We start from the raw sequence: 16,616 nt of genomic DNA, 5'->3' as shown, positions 1-16,616 counted from the left end.
ACTGTGGTGGCATCACATGAGTGGCCCACTGTGGTGGCATCACATGAGTGGCCCACTGTGGTGGCATCACATGAGTGGCCCACTGTGGTGGCATCACATGAGTGGCCCACTGTGGTGGCATCACATGAGTGGCCCACTGTGGTGGCATCACATGAGTGGCCCACTGTGGTGGCATCACATGAGTGGCCCACTGTGGTGGCATCACATGAGTGGCCCACTGTGGTGGCATCACATGGGTGGCCCACTGTGGTGGCATCACATGAGTGGCCCACTGTGGTGGCATCACATGGGTGGCCCACTGTGGTGACATCACATGGGTGGCCCACTGTGGTGGCATCACATGGGTGGCCCACTGTGGTGGCATCACATGGGTGGCCCACTGTGGTGGCATCACATGGGTGGCCCACTGTGGTGACATCACATGGGTGGCCCACTGTGGTGGCATCACATGGGTGGCCCACTGTGGTGACATCACATGGGTGGCCCACTGTGGTGGCATCACATGAGTGGCCCACTGTGGTGGCAATCATATCCACATGGCTGAAGCATTTAGCATTTTCAAAGTTTGTTCCTGATCCCCCTTGCTGCTCTCATAGTTAGAAAATGGAGAGAAGCAACAGCTGGAGCCAGCATAACTGTCAGGATGCCAAGCTCAAGAATGGAACGTCTACTTTGAGATTATTCTGTAAGGATAGAGCAATAGCTGTGGCTGTATGAGCAAGCACGCAGTTTCACAGAATACAAAGATTTGGCATCAAAATGGGAGTAATGCGAGACCTTAAGATTTAATAAAAAGCACTTACATTAGGTTAAGAGCAAATGTTTAACCGAATTTCTGAAGTAGATTACAGGATTTCCGTCTCTAAACCATTTCACAATTTAAAATCTGACACTGTTCCATCTTTCATTATTTGTGGATGAAGTCCAGTAGCTATGAATTCTGGGATTGAACTCGGCAGCCACCAAATACTTATTTTGTGTTCACCTTACCAAAGGTTACAGATATAAAAGAAAGGGTTCTTAATATTTTTGACAGACTTAGCTTTTATTCAATGTGGACAGAAAAAAATATCAAACAAGAGCACATGTTGTGAGAACCAGTGAGATGTCTCAGTGCAGAAAGTTCTTGCTGGGCCTGCCTCGACATCTGGGCTCCATCCCTGGAATCTATAGAAAGGTGGAAGGAGAGAACTATACCACAGAATCATCTCTCCAGAGTCTTGCTGCGGCATGCTTGTCCCTGACATGTGCACACACATGCAATCAAAGAAAAAAAAACAGACATATAATGGTCCATGAATAAGTACTATTGTGATCTCATTCTCTTGATAAAATAAACTATTTACTTACAAGCTTTGGAATCCCTGTCTTTTATTAACAGTTCTTTTTCATCCAGAAGCCAATACTTAATTCCCTACTCTGGGCTAATTACTTTGATAGATGGCAGAGACACAGGAGGAAGGAGATAGAAAAATCACAACAATTTAGTCATGGCGTAAATAAATGAATACATGGAATATAGTAACTGGATGGCCAGAAACGCTGTAAATAAAAAGGTATGCAGAAAGATAGACAGGGGCATCTTTAGAAGCTTTTTTTTTTTTTTTTTTTTTTATGTAACAGTCCCAGTAGCTTCCACTAAAGCATAGCCCTTTTCTTTAACAAGCGTCTTTGACTTTAGGATGTATTCTCAGCCCCTTGTTCCTATGTCAGAATTTATTCTCTTTCTGAAGAATTTCTGGGGAGGTTGCAGAGTGGCGTTTGTCATCCATTCTTTGTAGAAAGGTTTCCTGGGATGAAGTTCTGTCTCTCTGTTCTCAATGTTTCTTGAAGGGTTTACCATGCTTTCATAAACAGCCTGCACTTAAGGCTTGGGGAACACTGAGGAAGAAGTGGCGTAAAGATTGTCAGAGCCAGAGAATCAGTGAATTTGCTGTGAGATTGTATCTTCTAAACACATCAGAGACTATACCCAAAGATCTCACCAACATGACTGCCTAAACGTGAGCAGAACGCAGTCAACAATTGACATGTGAACACGCAAGTGTGGATGGAGGAAGTCAGTGGGGCATCAACCCTATGCTAAGAACTACAGGAGACAAAGGAATGAGATGGGTAAAAACAGTCTTCCCAGGAGAAGAGCATGGCAATGGTTATCCACTGCCAAATAGCCATCCCTAAAACCATAGACATACAAGTAACCTTACACAGGCTGAGTAGGTTGTATTTATGTACTAAGAGTATAGGCACATAGCTACACACACTCACACACACACACACACACTCACACATATATACACATGTGACAATTAATAAAATATGAGATCATGAATTTTGAAAGAGAGCAAGGAGGAGTTTTTTTTTTTAATTGAAAAATATGCATTTATTTATTGATTCAGAGATAGCAAGCAGATATGAATTTGGCATGTATGTGAAGGTGAGGATCCGAGGACATTTACAGGAGCCAGTTCTTTTCTTCCACCATTTGGGTGCTGATGACTGAGCTCAGGCTAATCAGACTTGGTGATAGGTGCCTTTGCTGAGCCATCTTACTAGCTTCTGGGATGATGATGATGAAGAATATTTTTTTGTTGTTGTTTTTTTCGAGACAGGGTTTCTCTGTGTAGCCCTGGCTGTCCTGGCACTCACTTTGTAGACCAGGCTGGCCTCGAACTGAGAAATCCGCCTGCCTCTGCCTCCTGAGTGCTGGGATTAAAGGCGTGCGCCACCACGCCCAGCTGAAGAATAATTTTTTTGTAAAGCACAAAATGAATGGCATTATAAGGAAACTGACTAAATTGAAATATTATCAAATATTTTTAAAGCCTGTAATATTCATTCATATGCTTCAATAATATATTAAATGACCAGATCCAATGACAGATCATTTAGCTACCATGGCTTTGAAGCTGTGAATATAAATCATATTTTGAGATGGACACAACCATAAGGTAACTGGAGACAGAATCTATGCTTCTGGTGCTAAGCATAGGTCTGCTAAAGCTATTGCAGTTGCTGGTTGTGCTAATAAGTGATGCACATGCTACATCTTGGTTAATAATCAATGTGTATTTTCCTTCCCATCCAAGTTCAGGGCCTGCTAGAGAGGATGAAGACCCTTGGGTTAGGTACTACCCCCTCCATCAGCTTGGACACAGACAGCCTTATTTGTCTCTACATTGGCAGTTCTTCATACAGTGTCTGGTATAGATTCATTCTCCAAAAAACATTGTCTGATTAAACAAAATGGAAAGCAAATCAAGTGCTTGTGAAGACTCCAATGACTTCCTGTCTCTTACCTTGCTAGGGCCTCAGTCACTGCCAGGAAAATTGTATTTTGTGATTTTCTTTTCTTTTTCTTTCTTTCTTTTTTTAATTAGGTATTTTCCTCAATTACATTTCCAATGCTATCCAAAAAGTCCCCAATACACCCCCCCAGTCCCCCACCCACCCACCCCCACCCCTTGGCCCTGGCATTCCCCTGTACTGGGGCATATAAAGTTGGCAAGTCCAATGGGCCTCTCTTTCCAGTGATGGCCGACTAGGCCATCTTTTGATACATATGCAGCTAGAGTCAAGAGTTCTGGGGTACTGGTTAGTTCATCATGATGTTCCAACTATAGAGTTGCAGTTCCCTTTAGCTCCTTGGGTACTTTCTCTAGCTCCTCCATTGGGGGCCCTGTGATCCATCCAATAGCTGACTGTGAACATCCACTTCTGTGTTTGCTAGGCCCCGGCATTTTCTTTCTTTCTTGTTTGCTTGTTTTTCTTTCCTTTTCTGAGTCAGACAGCATTTCTCTATGTAGCTCTAGTTATCCTAGAATTTACTGTGTCCAAGGAGGAGTTTATGGAAGGATTTAAAAAGGAAAATGAAGGGGGGATGATGTAACTACATTATAATATCAGGATCAAAAGAAACAATAAAAAGTAAAAATTCATATTATCTGTGTTATCACACAGTGAACTATTTGTGGTGTATGTTCCAGCCTTGCTGGTTTAACGGTGTTCAAATTTGATTCCAGGTAGTGCCCCCTCCCTATAAGCCCATATGTGGCTTATAGGCTTATAGGAAACCCATGGAGTAGAACTTGTCTGAAGTTTAAGTTGATGTGATGAGTCCAATCTCATCATCTGGTGTCAAAATCTCCAAGGAAAGAAGCCCAGGGTGCTATTGAAAATTGTGAGACATTCCATCGGCACGATCCTGCAGGGATAGAGTCCATGCTATTTGAGAGAAAGAAAGATAACCATTCAAAGAATGAGCCTCAGGGAAAACAGAGCCGGGAGATCACTCTCGAGGTTCAGGCCCATATTCAACTATACCTAAATGTAATGTCCCATAAAACTACTTGTACTTCAGCCAACACATTTTGTTAGTTTGTGTTGAAATTTTGGTCAGCTGAGACAAAGTATTTATAACTAATACATCTTCCTTGACATGGAAGGATTTTAGCGCTGTGCATATTGATCAATTCTATCTTGTGGAACATCCACTGCACAAGTGTAAAACTGTGATTAAGTTAATCTTTCTATAGAAAAGAATCTAATTATTTTCTACATCATATGCACTGGCTGGTTTTGTGTGTCGTCTTGACACAAGCTGGAGTTATCACAGAGAAAGGAGCCTCCCGTGAGGAAAAATGCCTCCATGAGCTCCAGCTGTAAGGCATTTTCTCAATTAGTGATCAAGGGGGGAGGGCCTATTGTGAGTGGTGCCATCCCTGGTCCGGTGGTCCTGGGTTCTATAAAAAAGCAGTCTGAGTGTTCCTCTTTCTCCACATCCTTACCAGCATCTGCTGTCACCTTAGTTTTTGATCTTCGACATTCTGACATGTGAGGTGGAATCTCAGGGTTGTTTTGATTTGAATTTCCCTGATGATTTAAGGATTTTGAACATTTTTTTAGATGCTTCTCAGCCATTCGTTATTCCTCAGTTGAGAATTCTTTGTTTAGCTCTGCACCCCATTTTAAAATAGGGTTATTTGGTTTTCTGGAGTCTAACTTCTTGAGTTCTTTATATATATTGGATATAAGCCCCCTATCGAATTTAGGATTGGTAAAAATCCTTTCCCAATCTGTTGGTTGCTGTTTTATCTTACTGACAGTGTCCTTTGCCTTACAGAAGCTTTGCAATTTTATGAGGTTCCATTTGTCGATTCTTGATCTTACAGCACAAACTATTGCTGTTCTGTTCTGGAATTCTTCCCCTGTGCCCATATCTTTGAGGTTCTTCCCCACTTTCTCCTCTATAAGTTTCAGTGTCTCTGGTTTTTTTTTTTTTTTTTTTTTTTTGGTTTTTTTGAGACAGGGTTTCTCTGTGTAGCCCTGGCTGTCCTGGAACTCACTCTGTAGACCAGGCTGGCCTCGAACTCAGAAATCCACCTGCCTCTGCCTCCCGAGTGCTGGGATTAAAGGCGTGTGCCACCACGCCCGGCGTGTCTCTGGTTTTTATGTGGAGTTCCTTGATCTACTTAGATTTGAGCTTTGTACAAGGAGATAAGAAGGGAACAATTCACATTCTTCTACATACTAACTGCCAGTTGAGCCAGCACCATTTGTTGAAAATGCTGTCTTCTTTCCACTGGACGGTTTTAGCTCCTTTCTCAAAGATCAGTTGACCATAAGTGTGCAGGTTCATTTCTGGGTCTTCAATTCTATGCCATTGGTCTACCTGTCTGTCATTGTACCAGTACCATGCAGGTGTTTTTTTTTTGTTTTTTTTTTTTTGTTTGTTTGTTTTGTTTTGTTTTTTGTTTTTTTGGTTTTTTTGTTTTTGTTTTGATTTTTGTTTTTGATCACAATCGATCACAATCACAGCTTGAGGTCAGGCATGGTGATTCCACCAGAGTTTCTTTTATTGTTGTGAAGAGTTTTTGCTCTCCTAGGTTTTTTGTTTTTCCAGATGAATTTGCTCTGCCAGTCCCTGACAAATACAGAAGTAGATGCTCACAGCCATTCATTGGACGAAGCACAGGGTCTCCTATGAAGGAGCTAGAGAAAGTACCCAAGGAGCTGAAGGGATTTGCAGCCCCATAGGAGGAACAACAGTATGAACTAACCAGTACCCCAGAGCTCCCTTGGACTAAACCACCAATCAAAGAAAACACATGGTGGGACTCATGGCTCCAGCTGCATCTGTAGCAGAGAATGGCCTAGTCAGACATCAATGGGAGGAGAGGCCCTTCCTTGGTCCTGAGAAGGTTCTATGCCTCAGTATAGGGGAATGCCAGAGCCAGGAAGGAGGAGGGTGTAGGTTGGAAAGCAGTTGGAGGGGTGGAGGGAATAGGGGATTTTCGGAGGGGAAACTAGGAAAGGGGATAACATTTGAAATGTAAATAAAGAATATATATATATATATATATATATATATATATATATATATATATAAAGGCTGAGCAAGCCAGGGGAAGCAATCCAGAAAGCAGCACTCCTCCATGGCCTCTGCATCAGCTCCTGCCTCTACATTCCTGCCCTATGTGAGTTCCAGTCCTGACTTCCTTTGATGATGAACAGCAATGTGGAAGTGTAAGCTGAATAAACCCTTTCTCCCCCAACTTGCTTCTTGGTCATGATGTTTTATCCAGGACTACAAACCTTGACTAAGACATCATACAACATGGTAAATGTTAGACATTTCTTTCCTGTAGGAAAGCCACGATGATTGAGTTCTCAAAGCCTATAAACCACACCTAAGGATTAGTTATTTATTTACAAGATGAGATTCACCAGCTGGTCAGAAGATCAAGCTGAAGCACGGCTCAAACCACGTTGACATACTTTAGGTGTCACTGAAAGTCTGTATCTAAAGTCTCCAAGATCCTTGCAAGTTAAATTTCTTAAGAGTATTTGCAAAAACAGCCACACAGCACATAAAGACACAGGAAAAAAAGAAAATCACAGGCAATTTCCTTGACGAATTTAAATGCAAAAAATTTCAATGAAATACTTGCAAACCAAATTCAGGAACACATCAAAAAGGCCATTCACCGTGATCACAGCTGAGATGTAGGGACGGTTCAGTACATGTTGATCAGTGATTGTTATAAATTACATAAGTGGACAAAAGGACAGAAATCGCTTTGTTTTCTCAGTGGAAACAAAAGACTTTCAGAAAATGCAAGATCCTTTCAAGTTAAAAGACCTGCAGAAACTTGGAATCGAAGGAAAATATTTCAACATAACAAAGGCTTCAAATGGCATGCCTGTAGCCAACATTATATTAAATGGGGGAAATCTCATGAGTCAATGAAGAAATGCCTGACATGACTTAGCTATAGATATCAACCTGTCACCCTCCATCTAGGCTCAGGGAGCACAGAGTGAAGTACTGAAAAATGTTCTCTTCTGGATCTGACCTGGCTGTTGCACAAATGAACCACAGCAACTGAGGCCACTCGCAGAAAGCCTACACTACCTCAAACCAGTTAAAAATTCAAACCTAGTGATGGTGAGTGGCAGCTCCCCAGGCCTGATGCTAGAGCGATTGGTAGGTGGTGACTTCTGAGGGAGGGAAAGCCACTTTTCTTTGGGGAAATGGCCACTGGTAAGTTGTCCAAGCCCTCGTGGATGCCCCCAGAGCCATATGCACATGGGTATCACTATTGGACTCAGTGGGCTAAAAATTGAAAATGAAAAGTGTCACAAAGGAAATTGAAGAAAAGTTGTCACAAAGATATTTGAGGGTGGGCATCTGGGGTGGGATTAAAGGGAGAGGACAGGGTAGGCACATTAAGAAACAATATGTGTGTTAGCATGTGTGAATGTATGTATATGTGTGTGCATGTATGTATGTATATACACACACACATACATATACACATATATACATATATGTGTATATATGTATATATGTGTGTGTGTATATATATAGATATACATATATATTAAATTTCCAAAGAATAATTAAAATATACTTTTTCAAAAACACAGTAGACAGTCCACCCAAGTGCTGGTCTGGGTAAGCATGACCAAGAAAGAAACCACAGCATTCTAGTGACCTCATGGGGACCTCGTAAGGAAAGAACATTTTGGCTTCCAGAGATTTACCACTGTCTTGTCTTTGTTTTTGTTTTTGTTTTTTGTTTTTTCGAGGCAGGGTTTCTCTGTGTAGCTCTGGCTGTCCTGGAACTCACTCTGTAGACCAGGCTAGTCTCGAACTCAGAAATTCGCCTGCCTCTGCCTTCCAAGTGCTGGGACTTCAGGCTTGCACCACCACTGCCTGGCTACCACTGTCTTAATGTATTAAGGAAAAACTCCCAACATACCTTTCCTTTTCCATTTCACTTTTTTTTTAGCTTCTCCAACTTCTTTTCCCTTCGATACATGGGGCACCACCCTGTGACACAGGCTAGCCACAACTCTTCTCACTCACCTATAATACCCTGCTGCCATGTGTCCCACAGATTTACCTGCACCCAAGGCTCTCAGGCTCTTGGCCAGGTTATACTGTTGTTGATTCAATAACATATGCAGATCTGGCAAAACCTGGACCCAGTTCCATCCCACCACACAGGCCCATGCTCCCATGGTCCCTTCTTCCTCATAAACAGCCCAGTGGTCTGTCAAGCATCCTGAGAATCCAATGATGGGAGCCACAGAGTTTCTATGCACATTTGGCTAACGCCTATCTCTGTCTCATCTCAGAATTGGCTTGGAAGCCTTCCTTTTCCTTCTATGTTGTATTTGCAGAGCCAACAGTGTCTTCACGGAATTTCTAGAACGTAATTATCACTCCGTGGGATAAACATATTCATTGTGTTGTTCTTTCCATAGAACAAATAAGCTATAGCTTTTCCTCATTACAGAAGAAAAAGGAAATAGATAAATTTTGTTTGTGGACAAAAAAATCTCTTAAGGAATTTTTTTTGTTGTTGTTGCACCAATTAGAAATCAGGAAGGAGAGGAGGTGCCCGTTCTTCTTAAATTTCTCAGTCTAAACCTCATTGCCAACATCCTCAGAAAGAGGAGCATGGGCTAAATATTGGAGGACAAAATAAGAATTGCTCCCATCTGACTGGGAACTCTTAGAAGTTACGTACACATTTCAGAGGTTTAGGATACCTTTTGACTTTATGATTAAAAAAAAAAAAGCATTTCAGGCATTTATTCTGTTAAAGTGACAGCTATTTATTAATACTGCTCATTTTATATTTATTAAACTAAACGATAATTCATCAGTATCACTGAAATATTCCCTAAGGGGGGAAAAAGGCCACATCAGAATTTGTGTACAGTGTATTTGTGTCAGTTTAGGTGTGTTTTGAACATAGAAACACATATGTAAGTCTTATATGCACAACACACCAGTTACTCCATCAAGACCATTAAACTGTTGCCAAGTATATTTTTGTGTTGCCTATGATCTATTCTTAGATTGTTTTTCAGGGAAGAGTGCCCCGCAAGCCTACTGATCTTTACGTGCATGTCACCCTCTGCTTTAGGAGAGTCTGAGCATCATCGATTTATATGAAAAATAACCCCATCTCTCCAGTTTTCCTCGGAAATTACCATTGAATGAATAATGTAAGTAGTTTTTTACAAACCGTTTTGGCAATCACAGTTGTGATTAACTACATAAGTTAATATATGAACCATGGATGCATTGCAAAGTTAGTTAAGTACCCACTGAGGTGCAAATATTATAAAGGCTGCTTAGGAATTGAGTTTCATTTTACCTCCAACTCCAACCCTAGGTCAATTTTATTTTTTTTAATTATTTTTGCTGCAGGTTGGAGAGAATTCATGCAGCAAAAGTACTTTTTGGCTCTGTATCATTATCCCTCAAAAGACAAAGCCCTGCTTCTTCATAAATCCTTAAACTATGCATAGCCTGAAAGTAAACTTACTTCCCAGAATTTCTAATTGATGACTCTCATTGTCTATAATATTAAAGTAACTAGATAGTATGTGATATTAAAAAGATAGACCAAACTTCTTGAACGTTACTCACAGTAACGTAAGCATTGATGACTATGGAACTACAATAACCAGTAGCATAGCATGGACGCTGCCAGATGCAAGAGACACAGTTAACGCCACCATCCTCACTGCATAGACAGGCACGTGACTCTCACCCTCATAACATCTGTTGGTCTTAAAGGAAAAAGTTCCAGCCTTACAGGAGATCAAACGACCTATGTCAAGAGTTCTTCTTATGTCCTCATTTCATGATTCCTATTATTCCCTTATTCTAATTCCTGGCATTTTCTCCCCTCGTCATTTCTCAAGCAAGAACAAACACTGTCTCATTTGTCTCTTTTTCTAGATATTCTAAATGATAACTGGGTGAAATAAATACTCAATACATATTAAAAATATCAATGAATGGATGCCTGCTTATTATCTTGGAAAAATGCTATATATCTATATATATCTATATTTATCTATATAAAATCTATATATACACATATATGTATATATATGCATATGAAACAAGTGCAGTTCAATTTCGTCATGTTATGAATAGGAGTTATCACAAAATAACCATACTTTCACTGAATTATGCTGTCCCTAAAGTCAAATTATTTGAATTTTAACAGAAATTGAAAAAAGCATTTATTTATAGATTGGTATGAGTTTTTTTTTTTTTTTTTGCTTTTGTTATAGTTTTAAAATGAGAATTTAAATTAGTTCCAAATACAGTTTGGTATTTCAATTCTTATATATAGCATGTAACAATCAACAATGTTGAAGGATTTATTTGGCTCTGTGGCTCAGGTTGGCTTTGAACTCGTGACAGTCCTCCTCAAACCAGTACGAGAGAGCACTGGTTAGTATGAAAAAGAGATTTAACCACGGAATGGATTTTCATATAACACTTTCACCGCTTGAGAAACTCTGGTTGGGTTATCTACCCTTCTGGGATTATGGTATCATGGAAATGTTGATGCTTGCCCAGGGATATTAGGAATATTATTACAGATCTCTGCCTTCCAACCAATTTTATTTACTCCAGTGACAGAACACTGCTCGTCAACCTCCCCCATAAGAACTCTCTGTTTCAATTGTCTCCTTGTTTGTTACAACCGGAGTCAAGAGAATCGTTGGCAATTGCTACTTCTTTACACATGTTGATAATAGGCCTATTCTTTAAGAATGTATTACACAGAAGGCAGGAGGCTCTGTATAGGATATGGTCTGCTGTAACAGTAAAGCCTTCCTAATAAGATCTTTATTTCTCCACATGTACATGTTACGGACCATGCCTATGACATAGAAAAACATCTTATCTCATGGGGAAGAGAAATAATGCATAGCAAATAAACCATATCAGAGAATGAGAAGTTGCCTGGTAATCATTGAGACCCAATGCTAAATGTTCACAATTAGTCTCTCTCTTGTTTTCCAATATTAGCCACAGAGGGGACATCAGCACTAGTGCTAACATCCACCTCAGCATCATTACCAACATCAGGACCAGCATCAGTGCTGGCTAACTTGGTACTTACCACCACAATGACATTTGCTGCTGGAATTGGGAGATTTTCTATTTCAAGATCTTGATCAGACTCAGCCAACAGATTAAGAGACGGGTCATATGCAGGTCTAGGAAATGCTGAATTAATGATCTGGTGACGTTTGCTTATTTGCGCTTCGGAAGGGGAGTGGTAGTTATGTTTGTATGCCTCTTGTGCGATGTCCAGGCTCTTCTTGATGTCTTGTGAATGGTCATAAATGAACACTGGCTTCCAACTCTTCTTTTGACGAATAGCCAAAAAGTGATCATTGTTTCTGGAAAAACAACCTACAAGACAAGAATCAGAAAGAAATAAAAGATCTTATCCAGAAAATCATATAGAATATATATGTTTGTGGGTTTTGCATGCATGTATATTTTTGTGTATGCAGGTGTGTTGTGTGTGTGTGTCCGTATGTGTGCATGTGTGTGTATATGTGCGCATGTACCTGTGGATGACAGAGGTTAACACTGGGTATTTTCCTCAATAGTTCCCTACCTTATCTTTTAAGACAGGACCTCTGATTGAACCTAAATTCACCAGTTCAGTGAGACTGGCAGGCCATCAAACATCAGGGGTCCTTCTGTCTCCCCAGAGCTGAGCTTATAACCATGCTTTTCAGTCCTGAATCTTTTTGGAGTGTTTTGGGGACCTAAATCCAGCTCCTTATTCTTGAGCAGTAAGCATTTTACTGACAAAGGCATCTCCACAGTGTGCCTTCCTTTTTTTTTTTTTTATCTAAACCTACAGCATTATGTTGGACTTGTCTGGTGCCCTGTCTGGGTGTCCTGTCTGCTTCTCAAATGATAAATGTATTATTTTTAAGCTCTCTCTGATTTTGTATGATGAGCATATACACATAATTATGTTATATAGAATTCTTATAGAAATTATTAATATACAATTTACCCCATGCTTATAGGTTTTGTTTTGTTTTTTAGCAGATTGGGTTTAGGTAACCAGACTCAGAAATCAGTATGCTCATGGCAACAATTTTTTTTATATTTCTCCTTTTTTATTAGATAATTTCTTTATTTACATTTCAAATGCTATCCTGAAAGTTCCCTATACCCTCCTCCAGCCCTGCGCCCCTACCCATCCACTCCCACTTCTTGGCCCTGGCATTCCCCTGTACTGGGGCATATAAAGTTTGCAAGACCAAGGGGCCTGTCTTCCCAATGATGGCTGACTAGGCCATCTTCTGCTACATATGCAGCTAGAGACACGAGCTCTGGGGGTACTGGTTAGTTCATATTGTTGTTCCTCTTATAGGGTTGCAGACCCCTTCATCTCCTTGGGTACTTTCTCTAGCTCCTCCATTGGGGGCCCTGTGTTCCATCCTATAGATGACTGTGAGCATCCACTTCTGTATTTGCCAGGTACTGGCATAGCCTCATATGAGGCAGCTATATCAGGGTCCCTTCAGCAAAATCTTACTGGCATATGCAATAGTGTCTGGGTTTGGTGGCTGATTATGGGATGGATACCCGGGTGGGGTAGTCTCAGGATAGTCCATCCGTTCATCTTAGCTCCAAACTTTGTCTCTGTAACTCCTTTCATGAGCATTTTGTCCCTATTCTAAGGAGGAATGAAGTATCCACACGTTCGTCTTCCCTCTTCTTGATTTTCTTGTGTTTTACAAATTGTATCTTGGGTATTCAAAAGTTTCTGGGCTAATATCCACTTATCAGTGAGATGGCAACAATTTTTAATTGTCTGATAGCATCCTTATTCATCATACCATAAAATTACATATGTTTCTCAGCCTTTCTCTTGACTAAATAGTGCTATGTGAAAATACATCTCCACTGGTAGGTGACTAATGTGAAGAGAGATGTATCTAACCTTGCTTTCACCATGAGTAATGACTTAGATGTGGTCAATGCAATAGGAGTATGATATGGAAACCATGTGTTAAAGAGCAACAGCATAAAAGAATTCTGCTCTCTGGTAAAAGGAGAATACTCTGGCTGTCTCTGAACTTCTGTGTAGTAGAGAAACAATTTTCAACCTTATTATAGCTGTTGCTATTATAAATGTTTTAGTTATAGCAATTGAGCCTGAACACCAACAAGTACATTCATTATTTCTCCCATTAGACAAATATTTTTTTCAATTTAATATCTGCTGCTCTCATTAGTCAATAACCGTAGAGGAAAATAGGTATTGTATCTAATTTAAAAATCATTGTCTGGCTAATCAACCCATTACAAAAGAAAAAAAAAACCCTGCAATCTACTTTTTGATATTAAAGAGAGGAATAGATTAAACAGCAATACTAGCAATATAGGTATACCAGATTTGCCTGTGGGAAAGCAGCCTGAGCAATTATGTCTACATTTAGCATATCTTTTTGTAGACAATTTTTCTTTTATCTTTTATACATTATGTTTTGCCAAGACCTAAAAGTTGTTTTTGTAAATCTCCAATACTAACAAACCTAGTTCAACACCATCACCATGCTCGGTATGGTCTTCACGCCTGTGAGTTGTAGTCCTTTGTAGGACAGACAGTCTATATCTGAAGTTAGAATCCCAGGCTTATTTAAGCACAGAATATGTCTTCCTCACAACAACAGTGTTTAAATGGGCAGTCTTAGAAAACTTCAACCCGGGCAGAAGTGCAATGTTTTCTATTGTATTTTTCAACTCCAAGGTAACTATTTCATCACAATCTTTTGGTAAAACAAATTGTACTGGATCAAGTCTGTGTAAGTTGGTGGCCTCTAGCCAAAGAACTAGTAAAGAACTGAGACTATCTTGTCAAAGAATGTAAATGAAGAAAATACCTAATTAAAAAAAAGAAAGAAAATGTTTAATATTAAAAAAAATTAGCTCTTTCTAACAATCACATAATTGAAGCTAAGAGTGAAATCTTTTCCCAAGTCCAGCCTCCATCTGAGACCCAATGCCCAAAAAAACACACAGCCATGTGAGAGACTTTTGAACAAATACTGAAGCCTTATGGCCCATAGAAACTAGGAAATAAATATGTGATCCAAACTTTAGAGAAACTTTTCATGTAACAATAAAAATAGTGCAGAGACACTGAAGACAACCCATTTTATTTTAAATACTTTAATAATATAAAATATTAGAGAAAGGAGAGTGTTTGCAAGATTTCAGGAGGGACCATGACAAGACACCCCCCCACACACACACACACTTCTGCATGGTTACCTTGGATTTAGGATAAAATGGGTTAGAAGGAATTAAGAGAATGTACAGAGATTCCGGGGAAAACGTTATAGGTGACAAGAGAAGATTCTATAATAACTATCAGAGGATAGAGCAAAGATCAATTGAAAGACTACTAAGATATAGAACTGAAAAAAAAAATCCATTCAATGGCTGTATTGACATTATGGCAAGGATCCAGCAGTGGGTATTTAAAGATAGCTAGAAACATAAATTTATGATAGTACCTACATTCAGATAGAGAAATGTGAGTGCATAACATTTGTATTAGTTATGTTTCTATTACTGTGATAAAACACAATGAGCAAAAGCAAGTCTGAGAGGAAAGCGTTTATTCAGCTTATACTTCCATATCATTGTCCCATCAATGAAGGAAATTAGGACAGGAACTCAGAATAGGAACCTGGAGGCAGGAGCTGATGTAGAAGCCATGGAGGGTGCTGCTTACTGGCTTCCTCATCATGGCTTGCACAGCCTGCTTTCTTATAGAACCCAGGGCCACCAGGTCAGAGATGGAACAACCCATAATGGGCTGGTCCCTCCCACATCAATCAGTATTGAGAAGGTGCCCTATAGGCTTGCCTACAGCCTGGTCTTTTGGAGACATTTTCTCAATTGATATTTCTTCCTCTCAGATGACTCTCGCATTTGCCAAGTTGACATAAAACTAGCCAGCACAGTTGGCCACTTTTCAACTTGATACACAGACATATCACTGCCAAGCTCTAATTTTGCCTTTTTTTGCTCATTCCCAAGGTCACATGTTAGTATCAGCATTACAATATAAAACAATGCTTATAACGTACAGACATTGACATATCTGAAAAACAACTGAATTTATGTCGAACCTGTGAGGAAGCTCTAAACTAGGAGTAAATACTTAAAAACTGTAGACATGGGAGTGGGGGAAATGGCGAAAAGCTTAATTCGCTAAGTTTGCTGTGGTAATCATGATGGCTTGAATTCAGGTCCGTAGTAACAACAAGAAAAGCTAATAGCATGCCTTGTGTCTGTACTGTCAGTACTAGCAAAGATGGAGATAAGAGAAGCCATGGGCTTCTTAGTCAGCTAGTCTGGCTAAATTATGGAGTTCCAGGATCAAGGAAAGATCCTGTCTTGAAAAACAGGTGAAGAGAAAGACAAAAACACCTTGATCAAAGGTTGATCTCTGTCACCCACATGTGTACACAAATACACATACACAAACATACAAAAGCACACTCACACAAACACACACACTCACATACACATCATAACCACGCCTTGGAAAAAATTAATGACAACAAGGTCCACCACATGTATACACACACACACACACAGACCATAAGCATGCCTTGGAAAAAATTGATGATAACCAGGGCCAGTACTTGTGAGGCAGCAACATGAGGATCTGTAAGTCTCTGAGCTCCAGAGTCAAACCTTGTCTCAAAAACTGAGCAAAATGAAACAGTAATTTACAAAGTGGTGGCATTGCCTAGAGCCTCAGTTTGTTGTCTATGACTTTTGTAAACACCATGCCCAAAAGCACACTGGGCAGGGGTGGGTTTATTTTAGCTTACATCCCAATCTTTGAGGAAAGCTATGCTAGAAACCTGGAAGCTGGGATTGAAGTAACAACCACAGAGGAACACTACTTCCTGGCTTGCTCCTCATGGCTTCATGGGTTGCTCAGCTTTTGTTGTTGTTGTTGGTGGTGGTGGTGGTTTTTTTTTTTTTTTTTTTTTTAATGCTATCCATCCAGGATTGCCAGCTCCGGAGTGTTACCACCTCCAGTGAACTGGTCCTTTTTACATCAATTATTAGTCAAGCAAACATCATACAGACTTCCTCAAGGTCAATCCGATAGAGTTCTTTTTGACTGAGGGTCCATTTCTCTGGTGACTCTAGCTTCCAGTTTAGAGAAAAAAAAACTGATAAGAACACCTTGATGAGAATGACTGAAGAATCTATAGCAAAAGCTAGA

The 16,616-nt window shown here is 40.0% G+C and overlaps 1 protein-coding gene across 1 annotated transcript in view; it reads right to left on the bottom strand.

Moving 5' to 3' along the window:
• Ptprr (protein tyrosine phosphatase receptor type R) overlaps positions 1-16,616 on the bottom strand; it is a 250,012-nt gene that overhangs the window by 212,569 nt on the left and 20,827 nt on the right. The window contains exon 2 of the mRNA XM_021174212.3: positions 11,448-11,743. Coding sequence (XP_021029871.1) covers positions 11,448-11,743 — 296 coding nt within the window. The remainder of the gene's footprint in view (positions 1-11,447; positions 11,744-16,616) is intronic.

This window comes from Mus caroli, unplaced genomic scaffold (genome assembly GCF_978045245.1).
Source record: "Mus caroli unplaced genomic scaffold, Mus_caroli_1 scaffold_9, whole genome shotgun sequence".
Classification (NCBI taxonomy): domain Eukaryota; kingdom Metazoa; phylum Chordata; class Mammalia; order Rodentia; family Muridae; genus Mus; species Mus caroli.
The sequence above is the reverse complement of the archived record's forward strand: the minus strand, read 5'-3'. Positions and strand labels throughout refer to the sequence as shown.